Source organism: Cuculus canorus, chromosome 8 (assembly GCF_017976375.1).
Source record: "Cuculus canorus isolate bCucCan1 chromosome 8, bCucCan1.pri, whole genome shotgun sequence".
Taxonomy (NCBI): Eukaryota; Metazoa; Chordata; class Aves; order Cuculiformes; family Cuculidae; genus Cuculus; species Cuculus canorus.
In genome coordinates, this window is record NC_071408.1 from 1,254,311 (window position 1) to 1,274,522 (window position 20,212).

At 44.8% G+C, this 20,212-nt stretch overlaps 1 protein-coding gene across 5 annotated transcripts in view; it reads right to left on the reverse strand.

Annotated features, from left to right (window-relative positions):
* RABGAP1L (RAB GTPase activating protein 1 like) overlaps positions 1–20,212 on the reverse strand; it is a 223,838-nt gene that overhangs the window by 88,097 nt on the left and 115,529 nt on the right. For all 5 annotated transcript variants that reach the window (XM_054073599.1, XM_054073601.1, XM_054073602.1 and 2 more), the window contains 4 exons: positions 18,454–18,567; positions 9,611–9,685; positions 5,719–5,844; positions 4,250–4,393 (listed from right to left, as the gene is read on the reverse strand). In XM_054073599.1, coding sequence (XP_053929574.1) covers positions 4,250–4,393; positions 5,719–5,844; positions 9,611–9,685; positions 18,454–18,567 — 459 coding nt within the window. The remainder of the gene's footprint in view (positions 1–4,249; positions 4,394–5,718; positions 5,845–9,610; positions 9,686–18,453; positions 18,568–20,212) is intronic.

Below are 20,212 nucleotides of genomic sequence, written 5' to 3' on the forward strand. Positions count from 1 at the left end.
AAATAGCAAAAGGAGAGGAGACAGATGAAGCAGTAGAAGCAGGCAGCTAAAAGGAGCCTTGTAGGAAGATCTTCAGCTGATGCTGACGAGGTAAATCTTATCTACGTAGCCAGGCTCAAAACCACGCAGTTTTCCTCTAATCACATGCGAAGTCTCAACTGGATGAAGAGGTTTGTGGTTTTATACAGGCTGGCAAAGCCTTACAGCACGTCCCACAACACTGTGGAGGACCTGCCTGTAAGCCCAGAATGTTCTTCAAGCATCTGTCATAGCAAATATAAAGAATCCAAATCATTTCTAGGTGAGGATGGGGCACACAGTCCTTCCTACAGTTATTGAGACAATATTCTAATGGGAGGTGTCCCTGCCCATGGCGGGGGGGGTGGAATTAGATGATCTTTAAGGTCTCTTCCAACCCAAACTACTCTACGATCCTATGTAAATGTGGGTAATCCGGGCATGGAATCACATTCTCAACAGCCTGAAGACAGCTTAAAAATAAAAAGGGTCAGAGAAAGGCATCAGGATAAAAGAACTCGATCACAGAGAGGCCACAGCAAGTCCCGTGTTTGTATAAAATTAAACAATTCTTTCTATCAAGTCATATTTGATGTGAAAATGGGGAAAAGACCTCAGCTGTATTGACACAGAATTTGATAGGATTTTAAAAATTTCTCACCACAACTTAATCCCCCCATAAATTTAACTAATTTCTCATTGCCTCCCCCCTCTCTGGACATGCTCCTGCCCAGGAGGTCCACTCCTGCCTTGAGCGCTACTGTTCCACCACGTGTGCAGGGGGGAACCGTGCCTTCCCTGGGAGACAACAGGCCTTCCAAGTGGTATTTTTCCTCCCAGAACTGAGACTTCAAGAATACTTATAAGGATCGATTTCACTCCTCCAGGCTCGGTCAAGAACTAAAAAGTCAAATCCCATCCAAAAAAACCCTTGGCGGACACGAACTGTTCATCCATAATTCAAATGTTGTCACCGGGACCGGAGAAGCTCCTTTGGAATGACTGACTGGCAGCACCCACTCAGCAATGGTTTTAAGTGGTTTTCTTCCCTTAACGTTCTTCTGTTATATAAGAGTTGCAATGAGCGTTCGCATTTCGCCAACGACAGGCAGGACAGCGATGTGGAGAACGCGCAGTCAGGAAGGAAGCTGAGGGCTATTTAAAATTCATCTGTGTCTATGACAAATTAACACAAAAGCTGGAAGCTTGTTTTTAAGAACACAAGACAGTTCACTTCAAAGCCTTCTTACTCTTTGGAGGACTTTTTTTGCAGAAGAATATGTTCCACTGTTAGCAGCTGCAACTGTTTTTTCTCCTTCCAGTCGCTGGAACTACAGGCACGGCGTTTGTTCAGAGATAAAGCAAAGAACAAGTTCATGCAGACAAAACAATTTTTGAGTGCTCGGTTCCTCCTTCTGGCGGCTGAGTGGGCAGACAGCTCCCCGCAGGACTGCAGTCCTCCACTCAGGAATGCTTGCTTTCTGATCCTATCTCGGGCCACACGCCTTACGATTTTCATAGAATCACAGAATAGTTTGGGTGGGAAAGGACTTTAAAAACTCATCCAGTTCCACCCCCCTTGCCATGGGCAGGGACACCTCCCATTGAACCCCTCCAGGGATGGGGCAGCCACCACTGCTCTGGGCAACCTGGGCCAGGGCCTCCCCACCCTCATCCTGAAGAATTTCTTCCTTATGTCTGATCTAAATCTTCCCTCTTCAATTTAAAGCCATTCCCCCCGTCCTATCGCTCCATGCCCTTGTAACGAGCCCCTCCCCAGCTTTCCCGTAGCCCTTTGCAATACTGGAGGCTGCTCTAAAGTCTCCACGTAGCCTTCTCCTCTCCAGGCTGAACAACCCCAGCTCCCTCAGCCTGTCCTCATGCAGGAGGTTCTCCAGCCCTCGGATCATCTCCTTGGCCTCCTCTGGGCTTGCTCCAACAGCTCCAGGTCCTTCCTGGGCTGATGATTCCAGAACTGGACACAGGGCCCCAGGTGGGGTCTGCCCAGAGGGGAGCAGAGGGGCAGAATCCCCTCCCTTACCCTGCTGATCACGCTGCTTTGGATGCAGCCCAGGACAAGGTGGGCTTTCTGGGCTTCAAGCACGTGTTGCCGGCTCGTGCTGAGCTTCTCATCCACCAGCACTCCAGGTCCTTCTCCGTAGGGCTGCTGTTAGACCATTCTCTGCCCAGCCTGTGTTTGTGCTTGGGATGGCCCCGACCCGGGCACCCCACCTTGCCCTTGGCCTTGTTGAACTGCACGAGGTTCACACAGGCCCATGTCTCCAGCCCGTCCAGGTCACTCTGGATGGCAGAGGGACTTTCCTTCTTTGACGAGGGCCAACTAGATTCTTATTTCAATACGATTTTCATCTGCGCTCCTACAAACCCTCCGAAGCCCCTGCTCCTCTAGGCTGGCTGGCTTGTGCATCTTAGAAGCAGTTTTCACATGGTCGGTATCGTTGCCTCAGCCCGTTGTCTACAAACCACCCCGCTGTTTCACAAGAGGTTTGCATGGATCTCACTTGAGATCAATTTCCTTACCCTTTCTGGTTTATTTTCAGCTCTTTTACATGCATCTCCTTTAGCTTTATGTGATCGCGCTGCTAACAAGTTTCCCTGTCTCGAGGAGACTCTGGTGTTGCACCGTCTCACTTTCTCGTTGCATTCTTTCACCTTTTTTCCCAGAGTAAATCCTTCAGGCATGCCGAGATAAACACTGACAGATGCGAGGTGAATGCAAACGTTTTAGGAGCTGGTTCTTTTTTTCATCTAACTATTCAGTCTGTATTAGCCAAGACTACAAGACTTCTTCGGTGTATTTTACCATCAAGCTTAATATAACAACGAGTGCGAGAGCTTCAGACAGGATGTAACTGAGCCACTCTCACAAGAACACCCCTATGAAATGATATTCTGTACTTCCTGACGAACGATGCCTTAAAATGGTCATTTCAGAGTGCAGCTCTACACCAGGATGAGAATGAAGAAACAAACCGAACTGGCAAAGAGCGATCAAATCCACAGCAGAAGCTCATTCTGAAAACGAACCCATCAACAGTTCAAAGACGATGAAGAGATTGCGGTCACCTACCATGCGACCAAAGCAGAAGGCAATAAGCAGAAAAACTGGCATCCTTTCTGCTTTTTCTTTTTGCTCACTCAAAATAGTCGAGACTATAGTTGTGAAAGAAATGGAGCTCAGATATTTATATGAAATGGAAATCACTTCAGCATTGCTGCCTTTCACACTCGCTTGGACACCTGGCGGTATCAACCTCCCTCTTTTTGGTAAGTGAGCACCCGCATGTGGAAGAAGAGATACTCTTAAGGAAAGAAATATCGAGCTATGAGTGGCGGACAGTACCTGTTTAATAACTAATGTTATCAGGGCAGGTGCAGGAAGCCTGAAAATTCACAAGTAAAATACTTCGAGAAACTTAATGGAATGACCTAGAGTCAGCAGTTTCAAACTCACAAAGCCCTTTGTACTTAAAAACTCTCAATTATTTTCTTTCTTTCTATTTTTTTCATGTTTGTGATCCATTTAAATCAGAGAGGAAATCAGTGGCAGGTTCAAAACCAGGCTTAATTCCACGGATGCTCTGACTTCCCAGAGACAAAAGGAAGTACCAGTTTCGTACAAAAGAACCACTCCAGGCTATTCTGCCTGTGGCTTTGAAAGGAGTGCAGATATACCTCCAGTACAGAAACGCACCACTTTGTACTGGAGGAATGCGTCCCTCACTTGGAATAGCAGGGTGAAACGCAAAAGGAAAGCGCTTCGCTGACTTGTGCTGCTTGGCAGCTCTCGCTGTTTGTTTGATACGAGGCCATAAGAGCACCAGCTCAAACCCTCACTGTCTTTGGGCACTCTCAATCAGGCAATTTGGAGAGCTTTCGCTCTAAAAGCCTGCTGGGCTTTACTACTTGGAATCTCCAAGAAATCAGAATTCCTGACTTTGAATAAATTATTTAACAAATTAAACGGAGAACAGCTGTGTGCATCAGATATTCTTCACTGGATCCCTTAGCAAAGAATGAGGCGATCTACAACTCTAATTTTAAAACGAAATCAGCATTTCACTGAACATCTCCTCTTCAATTTAACCACGTTTGCTACAGAATTTAGTTATACGCATTTTGCAATAAATGACTCCAACAAAATGAAACTTAAAAAGGAGAAACGTTCGGGGGGTGAAGGAAGGAACTTCCTGACTCAAGTTTTTTTTACCTCACAGAGGAGTAAGTCGATGATGTGGAAGACCATGCAGAGTGGAAACTTGGCAGTAAACAGAGTGAGGAACCACTGGGATGCATACATGTGAGCTTCCAAATTGAGGTCTGAGAAATGGCTGTACAGGTCGGGTAGCTGCTCCTAGAGTAAAGGGAAAAACAAATGCTTCAGTATTACTCATTAATCCGAGCTCATCCTCTACACCGCCAGTAAGTACCAGGTTGCTAAACGCTTAAAACACAACAAAGCGAAATCCGGGCTACGTCTAAGCGACGGAAATCTGTTTCTTCATAAATTCCAGTGCCCGTGGTTACAATTTTTAGTAAGACAGCCCCTGTGGATTCTGTCATGGTACCAAACGATGCACTGAGTTTATCCTGAGAAAGGACAAAATCTAAAAGGCAGAGCTGTTGTGAAACCTATGTCAGGCGTGGTGTATATTTTAAAGTTATTCCTTCGCTGTTATCTTGCTATAAATGCTTCCACTAAAAAAACCCAAAGGGTCCCAGAACAAGGAGCTCACCGAGCAGAGCTTGGAAGCTCTGCTCCCAGAAAGCATGAGATGGCTCCTCTCGGTAGGAGCACATGTAAGCAACACAAGCAAAGCACTGATAGCCCTACTGTACACTGATGATGTATTCACATTCAGTTAATAAAGTAAATGGAAATGTTGAGAAGACCATATGCCAAAGCTATGTAGCAAATTAATTAGTACGGAATCTACTCCACCAAGCAGGCAATACGGGCAATTTGACATCTGAAAAAAAAAAAGATCATTATATGAACTGCAGTCTGTTTTGTTTGGGTCCGATGTATCTCGCAGAAGTATTTGTGTTCATAACTGCCTTCCACTGTGCTAACAGAACTGCAGGTCAAAGCTTAATGAACTGTTAGCAACAACTTATTAGTCAGAACAACAACGTGTAAAACTTGCAGCCGTCTATATAGGTTAAATTCTTCTAACTACGACAAAATTCTGCCTGAAAAAAAAAAGAGCAAAGTATTGAAAACACAGTCAAATGTACCAAATGACCCAGACTCGATTTGTATTTCATAAGCACCAGGATGTCCTGATTTGCCTGACCTCTCAACCACCACCATCATTCAGAGGAGGCAGGGCACTGACGGTGGCAGCCAAAAGATGTTCTGGCCTTAACAGAACAGAGACATTCTCACTAAGCAACATCACAAAATAGGGAAGAGAGAGGGGAAAAGCCAGATACCTGCTCTGCTCGGACACAAAGATTGGCAGTGAGATTGCTGTACGAGAGACAAAAGGAATTAGGAACAAATCTGACTCACAATGCTTGGATCCATATGTTCAACTTCCCTGCTCTGGTTCTACTCCTCCTCTAAAAGGAGAGGGTTTTTATTCTCCAGTAGCTTAAGGAAGCAAAGCATTAACCTCGTCTTCATGCCAGCGTTGCCATTTGTGAAAGAAGAAGAATGTGTCACCCTGACCCCACCTGCATTAACTTCTCCAGCTGGAAAAATTTGCAATGGAGATCTTCAAAGTTATTTCTGTAGAGGTCCCTCAGGCCATAGTCATACATTATTTTCACAAACACACAGAAGGCCTGCTCCTCCGGCATCTGTTTGGAAAAATACACAAATATCATTTTAAAAACTGAGCTGAGGCAGGAAATTCCTTCCACAAACACACACGCTGAAATCCCTTATGCACGATGAATTCAGAACCAGGGATATATTAACATTTTCAGCAAAGCACTCTGAATGCAGAATTAAGCAACTACAATCTCAAGGGCACTCTTGTCCTTGATGAGCACCTTGATTTGGCTCTGTCAGACCTTCTCTGAAGGAACGGTAGGGTCGTGTCACGGGCCCATGGAAGCACACTACGGCAGCACAAGTGCCACCAGCATTCTTGCAGCCAAACGGATGTGAGAACAGCCAGCACGCAACCATCAGCTACAGAACAACAATTAGAAGGGAAAAAAGAAGAAGAAAGAAAGAAGGCAACAACTCAGGGCAGTGATTTCTACGGAGAGAGACTTGGTTAAAAGGGAAAATTCAGGAGCACTAAGGTATAAGCCGCCCTTAGTGAGACTAATTCTGATCTACTTTCATCCCAGCCCCAGGACAGCAGCTCTCTCAAATCAGGTTTCCCGCAATGAAGAATGAGAAAACAAATTTTGCCTCCAAAACCTACTTCTGAGCTCAGGAGGGCTGAGCCCACCTCTGAACGCCGCGACTTTTTCACAAGCGCCACCTCTACCACAATTCCACTGAGCAAAGTCTCTCACCCCGCAGGGCTGTGGAAGGCAGAGCTGAAGGACAAACCGGGTGAGCCGCTCTGAGGTTACCTCTGTTGGCTCGAGCCCACCCGATGCTGAATTTGTGGGAAGCCCTGCCACCACATTTCCACTGATAAGATCTCTCTCCCCCTTCCCCGTGCCTTCAGGTAACACAAGAGGACAGGCACAAGCACTCACTGCAGACGCCGAATCAGGTTTTCTTTTAAACAACTTTTTTTTGCAGGCACCAGGTTGTAACAAATGAAAACAATTACTGAGCATCAAGAAGGACAACTCTTGACCTTTTAGTATATTCACTCATTCAGCTTCTCGCCAACCCCTTATCCAATATCAGCAATAGATAAGAGCTCAGTATTTCCTTCAAAGAGAATCTCAGTCTCTTGATATTTACCTCCAGGGCTTCATCTCTTACGGCTGAGCCTACGAGTGCCGCCCGCCTCCAGGGCCATGGGCAGACACTGCTCACTGTCACACGGCACTGCTGAAAGTCACCGGTTAGCAGAAAGAGCTGCCAGAGCCGCCGTAGCTCCCTATCCAGGCTAGATGCACCCCGGAGAAGCTCTGAGGAATCTCAAAGCTCTTTATCACAATTCTATCGGGATGGAACGATCCCCACTGACAGCAGATAAAAGCTGCAGACAAAGTAAAGGGAAGAACAGTTTCATCCTAAGCAAAAGCCTTGAATCTGCTCTATAAAGGGATGAATGCAAATTTCTTCGTCTGGCTTCTTCTTTTCTGTAAGGTTAACAATTATTTCTAATAAAAGGACGGATGTTCATGCACAAGCACACCTACCTCGCATGCTCCATCAGACACGCGTGCATTGACAATCAGTCCTCCCCCGAGATGGGGAGAGGGAACAGAGGTCAGTAGGAGACCAAAGTCGTTTACAGGCAGAGGGCACCAAGTCCTTGCTTGCAGTGGTTAAAAATTCTCCAGTAATACCACTCCAAGTATTCAAATTCATAAACCAAGTTTTCATTTCTTATTTATTTTAAGCAAAAGACATTTTTCATGGAATCACAGAATCACAGAATGGTTTGGGTTGGAAGGGACCTGAAAGCCCATCCAGTTCCACCTCCTGCCATGGGCAGGGACATCTCCCACCGGATCAAGGGGCTCCAAGCCCCATCCAACCTGGCACTTCCGTGCTGATTTTTAGAATTTAGATATTTGCCTCTTATTAACTTTTCTTGGAATCACGAACACCAAAAAATTTACTTTTTTTTTTAAATTGGATTTTAGGTTTTCACATAGCAATGACTGAGATGCAGACAACAAGAACAAAAAAAAAAAATCAAACACTGTGAGACTTGGCATAAACCAATCAGAGTTGGCAACACGGCCCCCTGTGGTTACAAGTTACCCGCTTGCCTTTGACGGGAACATCACCAAAGCAGCAAAATCACAAAAAGCCAGGATGGAGGTTCAGGCTACCCAACCATCCCTGAATCACACCTACACTGAAGAGAAAGGCTCCCCTGTCCCAGAAAAGCAGGAAAGGAACAGGTCTAGAAATCCATGCAGAGACCAAAGAGTTAGAGAGGGTCTTACAAGCACTCACAGCGTACAGACTGGTTGGAGAGTCTGAGAAAAACATGAGTTTGACGGCATCCTGGGAAGCTCCCAACACACATGAGCTCATTGAGACTGCTTCCCTTCCCCTCTTTCTCTGATTATTTCAGTTTAATATCCTATTATGAAAGCAAATGTTATAAAGGGCATATTAAAATGAGTGTCACTGCCATTCAGAATTCCCTGTGTACGAGGCAGATTCTGACTCCGGAAACACAGCACAGAGGTGACTCTCTGTAGGAATGACAGCGTGTGACCAAGGGAGGAGAGCTGAGGCGTTAGTCAAACGTTCAGAATGGGACACCTGCTCCCTTCTAAACAGCTGAAACGGCTTATTGTTCCAGTGGAGCTCTGAGTAGAAAGTTAATTGCAAAATAACTGTTAGACAAGCTAATTTGCAGTGTACGTGGGACTGCAATAATGTGACTAATTCAGGTTTACCCCTAAAGATTCACAGAATGGTTTGGGTTAGAGGGACCTTAAAGATCACCCACATCCCACTGGATCAGGTTGCTCCAAGTCCCGTCCCACCTGGCCCTGGACACCTCCAGGGATGGAGCAGCCACCACCTCCCTGGGCAGCCTGGGCCAGGGCCTCCCCACCCTCACGGTGAAGAATCTGAAGCTTCTCTGCGACACTGTCCCTGTGTGTCGTGCTCCGTAACTTTTCATGGACTCACGGATCTCACTAGGAATTACCACTTCAATTCACTCGGGTTTGAGTTCTGGATGCCTTAGGAATGTACATGTAACATACACAGCAGCAGCAGCCGACTCAAACCCACAACCCGAAGTCTATTTCAACCACGATTAATAATTCAATAATTAAAGCCTGACAGAAAACGCAGGCAAGAGCCTGAGTGGGAGTTGTTGTTGGGGCTTTGGGTAGTTCATTCAGACAGTCTTTACGATATCCACGGAGCTTGTACCTGTGGCCCTTCCACTGCAATACATCAAAGTTTAAGCATCTTGCAAGTATAAGAACAGTGTGTTTATCTATCTCTATACTCTACAGTCACGTCTATATGTAGGAAGTGACAGATCAAAGTTTGTACAGTTTTTGGTTACAGGCTAAAATATCAAGGTTAAAATTCAGCTTTGACTCAAAAGATGTTATAAAATGGCCCTGGGAGGAAACGTCTCGCTGAAAATTAATGAGCCTGCTTGCTCTGGGTAGCTACTCTGAGAATATCTCCAAAGTTAACTTCCCATAGGGAGTTCACCTACGTGACAACTAGATTAAAAGGAAATATTCATATGTAACAAATCAGTTTCAGGTTTTGACACAGACGTACTTGACGATTTAATGGATCTCTCCTAGATAAAGGAAATCTACATTCAGCAAGAGAGAAGCCATTAGTCACTACTTGCCAAAAAGCAACAAGGGGAAAATGAATACAGGCAAATAAACAACAGTAAATATCTGTCAAATAACATGTTACAGTGCTACTGTTTTTAAAGCTGCTTTGGTTTCATATATCAAAGCTTTCATTTTGCAATTAACTCACATGCAGTAGAAGCACAGCTGCAAGGAAAGACTGTCCCTGGCAATAGCCGATGTCTTCGTCATAGACAGAGTACGCCTAGGAAAAACAAAAGGCAACGTAGCTGTAAAATGCACACAGGCAACAGAACAACGCGTTGTATTAAAGAGCTATTCAGCACACGTGGAACTATACAGGCAAAGATAATAAAGGCAGTGACGCTGACCCATTCTGGCACGGGCTTTCGGGGCACCGCAGAACCCCCCCGGTCACCCTCTGTCTGCCACGGAGGCTGTAAATTGGTGTTTTTATTTTTCAAACAGCATGAGAGAAGTTGGATGCAATGTCCCTTCTCCCAAACGCAGGATAACTCTGCTAAGGTCAGTAACGACATCACTCGAACAATGGAACAAACGTGGTCCAACACCCACGTTAGCCTGTGGCCTGGGAAGAGGGTTTGGAAAAACAAGTTCCGACACCACAGAATCACAGAATGGTTTCGGTTGGAAAAGACCTTTAAGACCTTGAGGGGAGACCTTATTACTCTCTACAACTACCTGAAAGGAGGTTGTGGAGAGGAGGGAGCTGGGCTCTTCTCCCAAGGGACAGGGGACAGGACAAGAGGGAATGGCCTCAAGCTCTGCCAGGGGAGGTTCAGGTTGGATATCAGAAAAAAATTCTTCACAGTAAGAGTCATTGGGTACTGGAACAGCTGCCCAGGGAGGGGGTCGAGTCGCCTTCCCTGGAGGTGTTTAAGGAACGGGTGGATGAAGTGCTGAGGGACATGGTTTAGGGAGTGTAGGAATGGTTGGACTCGATGATCCAGTGGGTCCTTTCCAACCTGGTGATTCTGTGATTCTGTGATTCTGAGTCCAACCATGGATCAGCCCTGCTAAGCCCGCCACCAGACCACGTCCCCAAGTACGACATCTGCTCTGTAGAATTACAAATAAAAAATTCGATTTACGATTTCTTCATGCTGTGTAACAACACCTTCAACTGGAAAAAAAGAAAAAATCCAGGCTGAAAAAATACCAGCAAATTCTCAGCACATGGGGGGTTCTGTTGGAGGAGCATTGTTAGCACAGCAGCTACGAATTTGCTCCAACAGCAATAAATTAATCCAAACAAGTTTTAAAATATACGATAATAAATTATCTCAATGAATGTTGAGAAACCAACACTTGGGGACAAACAAACTGCCTTCAAAAGTGACATAGATTAAAAAGTACAGAAGGTTATCAGGAATGAAAACATGTTCCTTTTGAGATTATGAAAGACGGGGAAATTATTGAAAGAGAGAGAAAACAGGAAGAGCGCAAAAAAACCCTCACTCTGCACATTCAACATAAAAATATGAAGGGAAGAGCAAGAAATGTTCCCATAAACAACCTCCTAAAGACATTAAAACTCGTAATAAATCCGTTTCGAACACATCCAGAGCAGGAAGGCAAAGCCTCTACTTGGAAAATCTATGATTAAGGTAGAAAAGTTGTATTTAAACTCCAGCAGAAAATCCATGTGAACTCTCCCTGTGTCTGTTTTATTACAGAAGAATCGCAGGGGCTGTCACTGCAGAACCATTTCTATCACAGGATGTGGTGAAGGACCTGTCTCCAACCGAGCGTCAGGAGAGATGATAAATTAAAAGGCATAAAGATACTAAACCTTTACTAAGAACCGACAGTATTCACCCAAAAAGCTGAGGGGGGGGAGTAAATCGGTGAACTGTGGATTGGCTGATTAAATCAGAGCAGGGGACGTTCGTAAAGAGAGATCTACAGAACTACGAAACTGGATAATTTGGTTTAAAGAAGATATTTTTTGTTCATTAAGGAACACAGATCTTCATGGGATGTATAAAACACCTGAGGCCCCGGTCAAAGGACGGCAGCATTCACAAATCTTTGAAGCAATCAACAACGACGAAAAAACCATCAACTGCTCCATTCGCTTCCTTTTTGAAAGGAATTTCCATGAGGTCCTTGCCCAGCATCTGATCCCACCGGCAGCCGAGATCCTAACTTCAGTGCTGCCCTAGAACTAAAGATTTATTCCTCAAAGATCTTCCTAAAAACTCTTTTATTTCCTAAAAGACATTCCTAAAGATTTAATCCTAAGGACTTATTTGCTAATGAAGCCTCTGCACTCTACACGATTTCACTGTATTTGCCCATAGCAAAAAGATTTTTGAAGCTTTATGCATATTACATTTCCAATTATGCTTTTCTTTTTTTTACTTTTAAGTAACCTATGGGACTCGATAGCACTGAAATACGATGCAATTAACCAAAACAGCCTCAAAAATAAGGATGTTGCCTACAGATACCACCATAACATCACATTATTAACAAAAGATCTAAGATTAATTATTTAAGATTTATCCTTCTAAGGGCTTAAGGAGCGTTAACTTTGTCTTTCCACATGAAAGGGGAAAACAAAGCAAAATCCCAAATTCCCCGCTGCCACTGCAGCCATTGTAGCTCTGTAAATTCAAGAGAATGGGATTTTTCCCACGACAAACTGAACAATGTTTCAGCCTTTTAAGTTATTATTTTCCGAAGCTCTTGGGTAATCTCTAATCACAACACTCCAGTTAACCGGGATTTTAAATATTCTCTATCTCATAAATGGGACTTAATGAAGATTCTGACTTGTATCCTACTTTCATTAGGTTTAACTAAATGAAGATCTCACTCGGAGAATTAAAATGTCTTTTTTATAAGTATGTGTCTTCTGAAGAGACAACTACGATGCAGTTCTTAGTGCAACGTCATCAGAGAGCGAACATCCTGGAAGCAACGGAGTCTCCACAAACACAGTCGATGACAGAGAACCGCCTCGGCTTGGGAAAGTGCACCAGGAACCCAGAGATGGACAGAAATTCTTGTCTAAAATCACCAATAGAGGGAAATCTCCCAAAATCAGAATCTTCCGTTGACAGAAAAACACCGACTAAGCAGCATTTAGAAGAGGAATGGAAAGGTTGCTGATTTCAATCCAAAACCCGAGACTGGGGATTCCTGTGACTCCCGTGCACATGTCCCGGCAGCTTTTAAAAAGGAAGAGCAAAGAGTACGTCCCAAATTCCAGAATGAAATGTTTTTCATCATTCTGCATCCTCACCTGCATTAGAGCGAGCGCTTATACGTGCTGAGGGTTCCAACGCACTGACAACAACGAAACACAGGCTGCCAGGGGTCAGCGTGCCGCCCCAGCACCAACCTCCCTTCTCCACCGTAGCTCCACGGCATCGGAAACTGAACATTACAGCTGCATCAGAAACTAAAGGGAGCTCATGGAAAAGGCGTCTGTGGTGTCTGCCTACATTTCCAGAGCTTTAACCCCCCCCAACAGTTCACAGCTGTGCGGAGGGGAAAGGATGAGCCGCGGCTCCCTGGATCTCCAGGTCTCCACAGATCTCCAGCTCTTATCTGCAATGAAGGTCTCTCTCCTGCCAATGGTAACGCTCTCTGGAACTGGAACAGGGGCTGAACGCAAGCTTTGGGGGGACAACGACGAGCCTGATGTGCTCTCGCCCCTTACCTCTGTGTTGCTACCAAAATGGCAGAAACGATGTAGGGAATCTGCTCGGCGTTGGACACACAGACAGCTCTGGGCTGAGCTCTGGTTTAGTCGAGATTCACACGGGGTGAAAAACTTTCAAGGCAACATATCCACACTGCGATGCAGACGTCTCGGGCAATAAGGTATTTGATGACACACTTGGGCGCTAAACAATTTTAGTGACAGTGTAATTTAAACCTCCATACCTAAATTTATTATAAGGCTAACAGTCTGAAAGGAATAATATCCCTGTGGCTGCAGCGTTTAGGATGTAACACATCACATACGGAACTTCTGTGTTAACTGAAAGCTGTATTTTTAGCATTGAGTTACTCATTTACGGAGGATCAGGGAGAGGCACGCGCACGTTACACAACGAGCCTCCCCCAGAGCTGGGAGGGCTGAGGGAATAAGAAGTCTTCACATTTTTCAGACAGGCCTCCGAACACACCAAAGCCTTTACTCTCTTCCTAGCGCTGAAGATTCACAACCCTGACCTTTTCACGAGCACCGTCTCAGCAGACACTCCAGATGCAGGAGCTGTGCCACTGCTTCCTCGCTGAGCACAGATGCACGGAGAAGGAACCTTATTAATATGCAAATGGAAGGAGACAAGATAACATAAAAATCCTTTGCATGAAACAAGACAATAATATTTACTAAAATCGCTCTTCAAGCCAAGAGCAAAGAAAATAAACAACTAAAAATAGATGAAAAATAATTGTTTACTGATTCTGTTTATGCTCCTACGTTTATGCTAAAATTGGCAAATAGACTCCTATGGGAAAGAACAAGATCTGCTCTCAAATAATTAAACCAGAGTCGACAAATACTGTGACTTCCAGTTTGTATATCTCAGGACATCATAAAGATTGAAAAATCTGGAAGCATAGGTGCACGATGAGAAGCGGTGATCATCGGAAAAACAATGCTGCCATGAAATGGAAATGAAAATGTACAAAAAGCCTGTACGTGAAACAACGAGTACGCAGGATGGCACCGAACAGCAGCTCCGCCATGGGGAAGGATGAGCCGAAGAGTGACCCATCGTCCGCAGCTTAGAACGCTATCAAAGCTACTGGTCACAAAGGAGCGACTCAAAGACATTTTCACCTCTCAATTACACAGCAAAGAAAGCCAAACCCCCATACTGGAGTGCCTTCAGTATCAGCTTTGCTATGAAAACAGTCTATTATTTTACTAACATGGGTATCAGCAAATAAACAGACACAGCAATGCCATCTGGAGTGTTTCCTTTCCCAGTAACCCAGCTACCACACCGACCCGAGAACAAAACCTTCAGGGATGTACGAGTGGGACTAGGAAAAAAACTATAAATTTCATCAACCGAGGAGATAAGTACTTAACAATAAAATAAGTCATGATACATGTGATTCATCGCCCTCCACGATGCCTTTGTTTATTGGGAAACACTAACAGCAACTCTGCATCTCTGAAAAGTTATTCAACCACTTATCAAAGATCATAGAAGCGTTGTGCCTGTTTGCCCAGTTTGCCCAGTCAGGCTCCTTGCGTAGCTAACCCCAAGGACTGCCCTGCAACACACTCCCTTTCTCCTGTCAAAGTCACAGGGATTGTTTGCCGGGGTTACTTGAATCAGAAAATTAGAGAAAGCAGGTCTCACATTGAATCCTACGCTGCACACCCTCCAAACAGCAGAGAGGACCACTTCTGCCAAGCGCTTTGGTTCCCTGGGGCATCCAGCCGTTAACTACATCTGCATGCGTGGAAAGAGGTAGAGAGTACGATTCTGTTATGAACTGCAGAGAACGAGCGCTTCAAAGAGAGCTGGAGTTGTGTTTGGTATTTGAACAGAAGGTGAGCAAGGAACTGCACCGCTTCCCCAAAGACGCTTGGTCTGTGCAACTCGAGCTTCTGCGATGTCCTCAGGTGAAACCTCCAATCCCCAGTCTGGAACTCTCTTCACTCCTTATCATCCTTGTCAGCCTTAAAGTTTATTTTTAGATACTTTGTCACATAAATGTTCTGCAACTGAAAAAGTTTCCATCTTTCCTGATTTCCTACTGTTCTGAAGAAGAGATTAAGAGACGGAACTAAAACTGACAGACCTGTTAAAATGAGGCAGTGAGCTTTTAATGGTTTTCTTTTTTATCTGACAGCTCAGATCATCTCTCATTTCAGTGGGGCATGAAGAAAACGCTCTTCAGCTTGTTACCCTCCCACTTCAGGACAGACCTTTTCCAGCCTTATTCAACAATCCTATTCTTCAAACATCATGCTTTCATATCAGAAGAAGGGCCAGCACCTCTTTAAAAGTTATCATGGTGATATAAACCAGCCACAATGTCACTCTCAACACTGACTTTCATATTTTTCTTAGGGAATGACAAGATTAAAAGCAAATTAATTTGATTTTAACAATTTCTCTTCAAAACTCACCACATCAATCACAGCCTGAGGGTCCAGTTGGACCCAGCCACAGACAGGTCACTCGCAGAACACAGCCACGGCCTCTTTAGAAAGTGCAAGGATGAAGGCAAAGGAGCCGCCTAGAAATCCACCCAGCAGTCGTGCCTGATCTCTGTACTGGCAAGTCGGTAGGAGCCGTCAAGAATAAAATCAGTACACTTATGAATAATTCAACGCTGAAGACTGGATGTGGCTGTTTTACAAGGAAGCAATGCTTCCCAGATCCTTCTTCGAACCAACGAGCACATAAAAGAGTGAGGCAGCCAACAGACTCCACTAGGATTTTTAGAAAGCCTTCAACAAGATCCCTTCCCAAAAGCTTTTTTAGGGAACTGAGTTGTCACACAAAGTCCTCTTATGCCCTCAAATAATTGCTTGAAGGATAGAAAGCGAACGGTAGGAATAAGCAATCCATTTGCACCCACGGAATGAAGGTGAGGTTGCTCACAGAACGTTACAGAAAGACGTGCTAAGGCTGATGCTGTTGAAAACCCTCACAAATCATACAGAACACAAAAATAGCACAGAAACGAAGGCTGCCGATGAGACAAACCTTCCTGGAGCAGTAAATTAAAAGCTGACTGCAAAGATGCTATGCAGAATGTGTTCCTATCAAGAGAAAGTGGCAGAGGTCATTCGACCGTAGATAAATACAAACTGCTTGACGAGAAAAGCAGTCCTCAACCTGATGTGCACACTGTCTGGCCGTGACAGAGGGCCGTCGAGAAAAGAGGAGCAACATCTGCAGCATCTTTCTCTGCACCAGCAGGAGAGGCGCTGACTGCAGGGAAGGCTCCCAGCTTTGGGAAACAAGTAGAATTTTTCACCTTTACCTCAAAATCCTGAATCTGAGATCTCGGCCTCTCCGAAGCTGCCTGTGAGGCAGAGAATCCCTCTAAGTTGCTTCTAGTTCAGACAGATTCATTCCCTTACCTCATTCATGAAAAAGGATTTTTCTTTGCAAAGTATGTTCCTAAATCCTTTCATCATCCTCATCAACTTCTACAGAGCCTTTCCAACGCAGAAGTAGTCATCTGCAATTCGGGACACAGTAATCAAAAGCATCTACAGCAGCTCTAAAATACCGAGTTCCTCGAGTCATTCTGTTCCTACACAAGATTCATCCAGTTGCCCAGGGAAGCTGTGGCTGCCCCATCCCTGGAGGGGTTCCAGGCCAGGTTGGATGGGCCTTGGGCAGCCTGAGCCAGTGGGAGGTGTCCCTGCCCACGGCAGCAGGGTTGGAACTGGATGATCCTTAAGGTCCCTTCCAAACCAAACTATTCTATGATTCCACGCCTCATTATTTCCCATTCCCTTTTCCTCTGTGTCATCAAGGGATCTTCATCATAAATGACTCTCCTGTTTTCTCCTAGGTGACTAACCAGAGCACATCGAATGAACAAGGGATCTTCATCACATCTTCTCCGAAATGCACGTAGTCACTGCTGACGGTTGGTAACCTGCTGGCTAGCCAGGATTTTTTAATTCTTTAATGTGTGCCTTGCTCCTGCTCCAGCTTGGCCAGCCTTCACACAGCTTTGCAAGGCTGACTACACGATCTACAGCATTTCCATAAAATTACCTTCACCAATGAAACCTGTATTTTTTTCTTATTAGCCTGTCAAGATCTATTTTGAGTAAACTCATAGGCATTCATTATAATATACTTCTCACATTTAATTTTGATAAGCTGAATGCTATTCCATCATTTTTCACTTAACTGGTATCAAACTGACAACCCCACAATTATTTGCATTGTCCTAGTTATTCTTTTCCAAGATTGGCACAGGAGTGGGTTTCTTGTAGCCATCTAGAGCCCTCCAAGGTGAGGAAGAAATCAGTATAATTGGTTCAAAAGTTCTCTCTGCTCCTTTATTTTTCACTTTGTTCTTTTTTAGTGCAAATTACTCAAGACAATGAACTTCAATACATGTAACCTAAGTAGCTATATTTAGCAGGCGTCCAAATTATTGTTTGAATAGGAGCCTCTCTCAACACAGAACCTATCCGCAGAACAGGAATATGTATCATTATACCCCAAAGGCAGGACATTTTTCTCCTTGTTATGACAAGTCCATCATTTCTGTCTATTAAACAACTGGAGTGGAAAAAGAGTAACCAGGAAAAGGAAAGGAAGTGGAAATGGCTTTGTCTAAGGCAATCACGCATTCTGCACATAGAAAAAGAAGTAAAATGAAAACCACCTGCCAGAAACACAACTAAGTCTGGGACTGACAGATAGAGAACTCTCTTCTGAGTATTCCACCTTCTGCATCCCTCCTGAGCAACCAACAGCTGTCTGCACAAGCTGGACAAAACTCTTCATTTAGTGCCTCAACTTCCCCAAGTGCATGGAAAAAATAGGTTTTCCTTTGATCGGAGGTGATCTGAGAGCTACGAGTGAAAAGCCACACGCACACACCGCTTCAGGAAAGGTCAGCTAACTTGCTCTCCAGATAATGACATAGAGACGCGCTTGCTTAGCCTCACAGCCAAGCTTGCTCCGGGGGTTCCTCTTCCTCCGCAAACCTCTCTAACAGCAGAGAGAAAAGAAGTTCTACCACATCATGATTCTGCTGAAGCAGAGCTCTGATGCCAAAGCACCCATCAGCAAAGCCAGCGCGAGCCTGGCTCTCCTCATACCCATCTCAGGAGACATAAAATGCAAGGTCATAAAAAGTACTTCAGGACATCCAGGGCTGCAGAAACACTACACCCTCCCCACGCAATCCAAATAAAGCTCTAAAATCTTATTGATCAGTGACTGGGATCAGACCAGGGTTAGCAGGGCAAAATGCAGGCATAGCAGGATGTAGGACACCCTTTAAAATGCAGAGTACTGACTGTACCTTACAGATTTTGTACAGAGATTCCTGACCGTCTCCTTCCGTATCTTTGAAATAATCATGGGCTGGAAATGTACGGTGAATATCTCGCGTGATGACGCTCTCTTGAGCAGAGTCCTGTAAAAAAAAAGACAGACAAATCCTGAAGTATTAGCCTGCTACCAGTGTAATTAAACATAACAGAACATCAAACTGGATGCGCAGTCAACGTGGGAACATTAGATAACTGCTTTACTGACTCATCCTCTAAAAACGCTTTGAGAAGAAACCCAAAATCCTCCAGCAGCACATGCAGTAATAATTTGACAGTTCAACAAGAGCAACGTGGGATGTTTTCTGTCCTTTGGGCTTACAGTTCACCTCGAACACTCACGGGCAACGACGGGTTGTTTAACCGTCAATGCATTTTTACCACAGCACACAGGCTTTACTGTGTTTCCCTCGGAGCAAAAAGAAAAGAAAATTACACTGTCTCTTGCAAGCTCAGAGATATCAATCTAAAACATGTATCAGTCTGCCATAAAACCAGCGTTAATTACAAATCAGATGCCGTGCTTAGAAATGTTCAAAGTTCACCATTCAGTGGTCTGTAAAAGAACAAAAGCAGAAGTATGAGACAATGATCTCTACCTCCGATTCAACACCCTTTTCACACTGACTGCCGACGAGGGGTAAGCGCAGGCGCCTAAACGCTATGTTAGCGGCGCAGAGAGAATCTCGCCAGGAAAGCAGCTGCTACCTCCGGAGGACACGAGCCTGCTGGAAGTGCTACATCATCTTTGCAGGCTGCAGGTGGACGATCTGCACACCCAACGACAGCTAAAAGGACACCCGGGGCCCACATTTAAGCAACTGAGTTGCTCCCTAGACGAAGACAGGCCTGTCGACAAAGAAGCAATTGCCCGCAGTACTGCATTTCTATAGATGGAAATCATTGCATTCAGACCTAAGAAAGACCACTGTGTGCATGAGAAAATGTCATCAAAACATCAGAGCTGGAACCACACCAGGTAATCAATTATCTTGGGTTCCATCACCCTCAGCATGAGACAGCACCTTCAGGTTGGTGCTCTTCTCTGCTACCTCCGTAACCCTAAAGGAAAAATCAACAGAATCCTCTTCTGTGTCTTAGAAAATAAATCCTTTATAAACGCTTTTACTGTGAAAACAAAATATCTGTTATAGAAAAGCTTCTAAACCCTCAGATTACAGTTTGTAATCCAGAGCTCTCCATCAACAAAGCTCCTTTACACCTGCAGGAGTCAGCACCCAGGTAATCTCCAGAGTTCAGGTGGTCTCCCCATCCCCTCAAGCCCCTGTGGTGAGACTACGCCATACGGTGAGGGGGCTGAGCCAGGGATCCACTGCAGCTCCCCCCGCGGCTCCCTCTGGGCTCAGCCACGACCAACACGCACAGAGACATCGTCCTGGGCTGCACTGGGTTTTCTTTAAATCTAATTTCTTCTATCTTCCTCTGCCTCTCACGTCCTCTAATTTTCTCAATACTCCACAATAAATGATGGTTTCATCTTTCCTGCACACCCCTCTCTGCACACAGCACAGTCTTGCACTTCTCACACGCAGAAGTCTTCCTCTTCCTCATTTATGATCTACCAGTGACCTCAATCGTTGCTTTCCTTTTGCTCAACGAGAACGTCTCTGGTACGAGACAAGAACACAATCTGTAGTTTGTAAAATACCAGGCATGTCCTTATGTGCTAAGAAAAGGAAAGCGTATGAAAAGAGGTGATGCTTTTATTAG